Raw genomic sequence first — 7,303 nt, forward strand, 5'->3', positions numbered from 1 at the left:
TAAAATGGTTAAAATTGTAGTTTTGGCTATCCTATGGGAGATAAAAGACACAAATGTCATAGACTAGTCAGATACCTAAATTACACTGCTTGGGATATATATATGTTATTTTATAGATATCTGGTAACCCTTGTACTATTGAAGAATACATCACATTGTCCACAGAGAAATAATAAAAACACATTTTGGTAAGGTTAAATATATCCATTCAAAGCTCAATCATGAGATAAACCAAATCTTAAGACTATTCTTTCCAAAAAAAATAATTGCATGAACCATTACAAAGTTATGGAAGAGGATTATGGAGAAATCAAGTCAGATTACGTTAGAGTTCTGAGATTAAAGTCAGAATTTTTATTTCGGACCTCAAATAGACTTCAATATCTGGCCCTAATGGTCTTCTGTACAAAATATCACAACATGATGTGTGAAAAAAATCTCAGGTGAAGAATAAGAATTTCAATAGTGCATTAATTTGTTGTAATATTGGGGGCTATGCTCTTTTACTATATACACTGGGGTAAAGGGGACCAGTGTTACATCTAGAATCTCTAATTAGATAAGAAAAAAACAACTATATAAGTATCCACCGCCCACCTTTAGGGGGCAGTACAGTCACAACTGGACAGACCAGCGCACCCGGAAAAGCTTTTAAAACCGCTGAGCATGTGTTTACACTGAAGTGAGCGAGCTTCAACTACATTATTATAAAAATAACTAAACCAACATGTCTTCAAAGATTCACAGTAACGAAGATAATTGTGAAGGAACGTCTGCTCTTAAGGAGGAATTGAACATCAAGGTAAAGTTAGACACAAGTATCAGCTGGTAAACATGTAACGTTAGCGTGATGTGAAGGCTGGGCTGCCATGTTAATAACTCTTATCAGGATGTACGTTAAACATTAATACACGTTTATGTTTCAATAAACGGACTCTTGAGAATTTAAAGTATTTGCCTGAGGAGTTTCCTTTTGTTCAGGTCAGTGAAATAATTGCTGTTGCCAATTTACAGATAAAGGAGCAGAAGGTTGTAGTGGACGAGCTCTCCAATCTGAAGAAAAACAGGGTGAGTGGAGTTTTTTTAATAAGAAAACAGCCAAATATACTTGGAATTTACATATTTATTTGTTAATTTATTTATATGTGATTATGCTTTGGAAACGATGGATAGGAACTTTCTTAGTAAATCTTTTTTCCTGTGTTATTGGATGCAACTTAAAAAAAAATTGTTCAAATTATTTTATTTTCAGAAAGTCTACGTCCAGCAGAGGAACAGTAACATATTCTTCCTAGCAGACAGAGGTCAGACACTGGGTTCATGTAAAAGTAAGTTGATAGCAGTACATTTAAGTGAATAAATATAAATATATACATGTGAACATGTGTTCATAAGGCATCATATACTTAAACAAAACGGATGATGTTTTCTTTCTCCAGAGGAACTCGATAACATGAAAAAGCACCTGCAGGATATGTAAGGCTGACCTTCATCACAACAATGTGTGGCATCTTTTGTCTGCTGAGTCTGTCCCCCACTCAGTGTGAGTGGGACAAAACGGTTCATGAACATTTGAAGAGAAGAGGGCCCAACTTGAGCCAGGACCTCACAGTTCGAGGCACAAATCCCTGCTATCAGTGCCTGTTCTCTGCCAACGTTCTCCACATGAGAGGTCTTCTTACCCCTCAGCCAGTTCAAGACAACACTGGAAATGTCCTAGTGTGGAATGGGGAGATTTTCGGAGGTCTCCCAGTGATGCCAGAGGAGAATGACACTGCTGTTGTCTCTCAGCGGCTTTCGTCCTGTGACAGCCCTTCAGAGATTCTGTCAGTCCTGTCCACTGTACGAGGACCGTGGGGGTTTGTTTACTACCAAAAGGCCGGAGACTACCTCTGGTTTGGAAGAGACTTCTTTGGAAGGAGGAGTTTGTTGTGGAAATTTGATGAAGATGTCAACGCTTTGACCCTGACTTCTGTGGCAGCCCGCAGTTCTGGACCTGCTCAATCTGCTTGGCAGGAAGTCCCAGCAGTTGGTGTGTACAGGATTGACCTGAAGGCAGTAACAGAGGCCGGCTCAGTGACGTTTGAGGTTTATCCCTGGGCTCATGGGGGAAACGATCTTGACTCGATCTACAGTCAAACTATATTGGAGTCCGTCCCCAGCGGCTGCACTGCTGTGATGAACCAGTCCGGCCTCGTACTCACCTCACCCGTGTGCCCACTTAATAAATCCATCCCAAAGTCGTTAAATGAGGAAGAAATTCATCCAAACTCACTTTTACACGTTAAGGATCTGGAGCAGCTGCTTGCAAGCAAAGAGAAAAACGACGAAGTGAACCGTCTTATTGATGTTCTCAGCGAGGCAGTAAGGCGACGTGTTCAGTCTCTGCCGTTCAAAGCACAAGACAATTCTCCTTCTAATGAACTTGCTAGTATTGCCATACTCTTTTCCGGAGGTATCGATTCAATGATCCTGGCTGCCTTAGCTGACCGTCACATACCTGCTCATCAACCAATAGACCTTCTGAATGTAGCGTTTAAACTACAGGTGCCAAAGAAGCAGAAAGAGTCTGCAAAGAGACCCGGAAAGCACAAAAATAAGCCCACACAATTTAAGACCGACGGAGCCGATTCCCAAACATCCGGCCCCTTTGACGTTCCAGACAGAATCACTGGGAAAGCCGGTCTCAAGGAATTACAAGACTTGAATCCTGAGAGAAGATGGAATTTCGTTGAAATTAACGTAACAAAGGAAGAGCTGCAGGAAATCCGCCAGGAGCGCATTTGTCATTTGGTGTATCCGCTTGATACGGTGCTTGATGACAGCATTGGATGTGCTGTGTGGTTCGCAGCGAGAGGAACAGGGTTCATCATGGAGGACAGTGACCAGAGGCCCTTCACTTCATCTGCAAAGGTGAAGTACATAAGTCAGACTTGGCGCTTTCCAGGAACAAAAGCTTTTGAGCTCTATTTAACTTTTTACCTAATGAGGTGATTCAATGCAATTGTCCCATGCGCTTTTACACTGGTGTAAGAGCTGAAGGATAAAAGGCTAATTGACATTAATAGGGCTACTCCCTCTTAGTCGACTAATTAGTCATTTTGGTCTTAGTCGACTTAAATTTCTTTTTTTTTAATGCTGAATGACTTATTTACAAGAAACTTAAGAGCACAACTCTGGTAAACACATGATTCAAAGCACAGCTTTTGTGTGATTTATTTGTGGAGAAACTCAGTTTCAAAGATTAAATTGTTGATTAAATCAATCGATTAGTCGACATTGAGGAGTCATATCTAAACTCAACTAAAAAAGTTAAGATATGTTTCACAATCCTCAACAACCACATTGACCTGCTTTTCTGTGTTACTATGTCATGACTGCAGGTCATTTTGACAGGGATCGGAGCGGATGAGCAGCTTGCAGGTTACTCCAGACACAGAGTCCGATTTACAGTGTCCGGACACGAGGGACTGATCCAGGAACTGGAAATGGAGCTGCGCAGGATCCCTTCCAGGAATTTGGGCAGAGATGACAGAGTGATAGGGGACCACGGGAAAGAGGCTAGGTAAGTGTGGTATCTATTTCAGGTACCACTATGTTGTGTATGTTACCAGAGCCAAAAAGGGATGTCTTCAAATTGCATATTTTGACTGTGCTACACTCGATTCCATTCTCTTAATGGAATTCAGCCATTATTTATTTTATTTACATCTGTTCTTCTCTACTTTAACATGTAAAGCTGTTTTCTGATATTAGGAGACCTATTACTTCAGGCAGCGTAAGAAGTAGGACAATGCAGGAAAATTGTCCTAAACCACTCTCTGACAATAGGTATGAGACAGGCTTCATCTTTTAAGACTTTAGCCTAATGGAACAGAGGAAGTAGTGTTTGTGGCAGTGTCGCAAAATTCAGTTTTCAGGAATTAACTTTTCTCCTCTCAGGGTAAAAGTTATAAGCTGCAAGTTTGAGGAAATTCCATTCACTTCCATTGTTCAGGGTAGACTAACTGACAATTATAACTGTCTTCAGATTTCCCTACTTGGACGAAGATGTGGTGAGCCACTTGAATTCTCTGCCCGTGTGGGAGAAGGCAGACCTGTCACTTCCTCGAGGTGTCGGGGAGAAACTCCTCCTGAGACTGACAGCGAAGCAGCTGGGCCTCGGCCAATCAGCCGTCCTGCCCAAGAGAGCCATGCAGTTTGGCTCCCGCATCGCAAAGATGGAGGCCCACCATGAAAAGGCCTCTGACAAATGCACAAGACTCCTCACTGAGTAGAAAAATCATTGGTCTTAATGCAAAGAATGAAAAAATCTTTTTAATGGAAAATATTCATCATAAAATCACTGGAAATATATATTAAAAGGCTTATTTACAGTTACAATTGTTGAATTTGGCAATTTGATTTATTTTGTGCTGGACTTGGATAATCTTTGTATTATTGCATAATAAATATGGTGTTTTGTCCATTTCTGTTTCGTCTACACCATGTAAGAACCAACATCTTCAAGTTTCTCTCGGAAGTAAAGGTCACATTCAATATAGGAAGGCAAGTTTCCAACATCGAAACGCCCGGAAATCTCATGAACGTATACTGGCTCTCTGAAAGTGGAAAGAAAAGGAAACGGTTAATAAACTGACAAATTGATTTAAAAAGTATTAGTTTTAACTGAGTGCATCATTTTACATGTATGGAAAATATTAAAAGAAGAAGAGGCCCAGCTGTCTGCCACAAAGCAGGACTACAAGTTGATTGTGATAACTTTGCTGAGCCCGACTCCAGAGGGTCCAGCAGACATTACCTTGGAATGAGCCAAGACACAAAGTTCCCTGGGGCATCTTTCTCATCAATAGGAGCCTCCTATGGAAACAAAAAAGTTGAGTACTAACGTAAATTAAAAATAAAACAATTTCTTAATAATTCACATTTACTCTTGATCTTAAATCATTCAATGTACCTTCTTTTCCACAAGAAAGGCATCCAACAGAGGAAGGCTTTTCTTTGAAAACAAGTAGAAACATGGACACTGAAAAACAAATGCAAGTTATTAGCTCAAATGAAATGCAGTGTAGATATATACTGTTCATGTTGGGTTTCAAAATACCAGTAACCTTCACATATCAATGTATCACAACAAATGTGTGAATGCAGAAAACAACATGTCCTCTATTAGATAGTCATCGAACTGGGCAGAATGATTGGTAGCCAGTTGTGATTTCAGATGCTAAGTGTCTGCTGACGTCTATGAGTCTGAACCATTATCCAATCACTGCAAAGCATGTGTAACCAAAGAGCAAATATGACTTTATCTGCCAATTTCTTTTAAATTAGGCAACTAAGAAAATGTTACAATCCTTAAATTTGATGTGTAAACATCCTCTAATTAGAACTGAGTGTGTGGTGTAGTCTTAGTGAACTTACTGCTCTCCTCGACTTTGTCTCGGAAGGAAGAGGTTTCTCCTTCATACAGAGGACGCGAAGATCACTGTCTACTTCCAATATCCCGTACTTATGAGTTTCTGTACAGACACACAAAACAGAAATAATCGTGAGCATGAGGCCAAGTCATGTTTGAAATTTTAGGATGAGATACACTCCCTTACTTGACAGCTTCCATAAGGTTGTGCTTGAAGCCTCATTTCTTCTACTCACCCTGCTCTTTGCACTGGTACGAGAGCACCAGACAGCTGTCCTCACACTGTGCTTGGAGGTCAGAAAACCTCTCTTTTACTTTACTGAGGCTAAAATCTTCTTTGAAGAGGGTGTCACTGCAATGGATGGGGGAGGGAGTTTTAAGAATTTGGCAGAATCAGGACTTCAGTTTGCACATGTGAGAACAACTCTGCAGAGTAGTGTTGATAATGTTAACTCAGTGAACTTACCCCCCAATTACGAGGACATGGTCTTCTATGTTGAAGTGCTTTACTGCAAGTTGCAGGCAGGCTACAGCACCAAGACGTCCCTGTTGGAACAAGAGAGTTAGCTTGGGTCAGAAGGTATATAAAGCCGACTTTCTAAGGGCCAGAACATGTCACATACAATATGTTGTTATGATTGTGAAAACGTGTATTTACATCGTTGCTTCTTGTCTGATCGCTAAGAATCTTGACATTTGTGAAATGTGAGGCCCACTCTTCAAAAGCAGCAAGGTAAACAGCGTTAGTCTGTGGAGAGAGAAGTGGGGAGAACAGAGTGAGTCATTCATTCTCAGTTCAGGTATAGAATTGTATATTAGGGATGGACATCAGCCCTGGTCCTTAATGCAATAAGTATTTATGGGCTTACATTGGTATGATTAGGAAAAATGTAATAAAAATAGTAACGATAACAAATAAAACATGAAAAAGTACTCATTATGCACAATGACTCCTTTTAGAGAGTAATAACATATGATTAGATTATTATAATTGGTGCGTTGTCATGGGTTGATTTTATTTTTAACTTCATACATTGTTGGGTAGTTTATTTTTAACAATATATCACATTTTATGATCTTATGTTTATGTTATGTTTGTCTGTAAACTAAACTATGCAAAGTTTCTGGAAACTAACTGTTAGATAAATTTAACTCAATGGAGTTAAAGGTATTTAAAGACTCTCTGAAATGTAAGGTTATTGGAATAAAAGTTGACTATAGAACAAAATGAAAAGTACATGCACCTAAAATGTAAATAAGAACAGTACTTGCTGTTGCTCCTACTCTCCACCACTGACCACACTCTGCTACTTACAACAACATAGGTGCAGTCCACACAGTCAGAGGCGGTCAGAGCATGGATCCAGTGGGAGATCAGGGCACACTGTCCCACGGGCAGCAGCGGCTTGGAGGTCCCGACCAGGTGAGCGAACCTCCCGCTGCTGTCGGCCACCACATCCCTCTGGAGCCTGGTTCCGTACCCGGCGGCAAGTATCACAGCTTTCATTTATACTCTGAACCCGGGAGAAACGCTACTCGGTTATTCACTGTTACCTGGTTAGATACTTACTAGCTGCCAGTGGGGAGAACGGTGAAAAGTATTAGGAAACTGACCAAGAGCGGACTCATTTCTCGCGATACTCATGTCTGGCTACGCGAGACACAGATTTAAGGCATTTCCGGTTGCAATTTCCAAAATAAAACAAGGCGCTTCCGGAGATTTAAAAATATGTTCCGATTATTTGCAGGGGCCAGTGACCAAATATGAATATCAAACTTTATAAAAAATGAATGAAATATACCTTTATATACTCAAAATACACATATCCATATCTTGCACGTTTTGAGTAGTTGTTTTGGCGCCATTCTTTTTTTTTGTTTAAATAA

General features: G+C 40.3%; 3 protein-coding genes across 3 annotated transcripts; 2 read left to right on the plus strand and 1 right to left on the minus strand.

Annotated features, from left to right (window-relative positions):
• Positions 1-618: 618 nt before the first annotated feature.
• On the plus strand, positions 619-1,527 carry LOC129104531 (ASNSD1 upstream open reading frame protein-like). The gene is made up of 4 exons (XM_054615252.1): positions 619-802; positions 1,015-1,068; positions 1,253-1,328; positions 1,440-1,527. Exons 1-4 carry the CDS (start codon positions 728-730, stop codon positions 1,478-1,480), a joined length of 246 nt encoding a protein of 81 aa, XP_054471227.1. The 5' UTR covers positions 619-727; the 3' UTR covers positions 1,481-1,527.
• asnsd1 (asparagine synthetase domain containing 1) lies at positions 1,501-4,294 on the plus strand. The gene is made up of 3 exons (XM_054615250.1): positions 1,501-2,913; positions 3,384-3,565; positions 4,031-4,294. Exons 1-3 carry the CDS (start codon positions 1,501-1,503, stop codon positions 4,275-4,277), a joined length of 1,842 nt encoding a protein of 613 aa, XP_054471225.1. The 3' UTR covers positions 4,278-4,294.
• A 3-nt stretch (positions 4,295-4,297) lies between these two features.
• Positions 4,298-7,066, minus strand: zgc:136439 (uncharacterized protein LOC678627 homolog). The gene is made up of 9 exons (XM_054615251.1): positions 7,031-7,066; positions 6,732-6,930; positions 6,075-6,164; positions 5,883-5,962; positions 5,653-5,768; positions 5,422-5,519; positions 4,958-5,026; positions 4,802-4,860; positions 4,298-4,601 (listed from the first exon to the last, which is right to left on the minus strand). Exons 2-9 carry the CDS (start codon positions 6,921-6,923, stop codon positions 4,481-4,483), a joined length of 825 nt encoding a protein of 274 aa, XP_054471226.1. The 5' UTR covers positions 6,924-6,930; positions 7,031-7,066; the 3' UTR covers positions 4,298-4,480.
• Positions 7,067-7,303: the final 237 nt, after the last annotated feature.

This window comes from Anoplopoma fimbria, chromosome 16 (genome assembly GCF_027596085.1).
Source record: "Anoplopoma fimbria isolate UVic2021 breed Golden Eagle Sablefish chromosome 16, Afim_UVic_2022, whole genome shotgun sequence".
NCBI lineage: Eukaryota > Metazoa > Chordata > Actinopteri > Perciformes > Anoplopomatidae > Anoplopoma > Anoplopoma fimbria.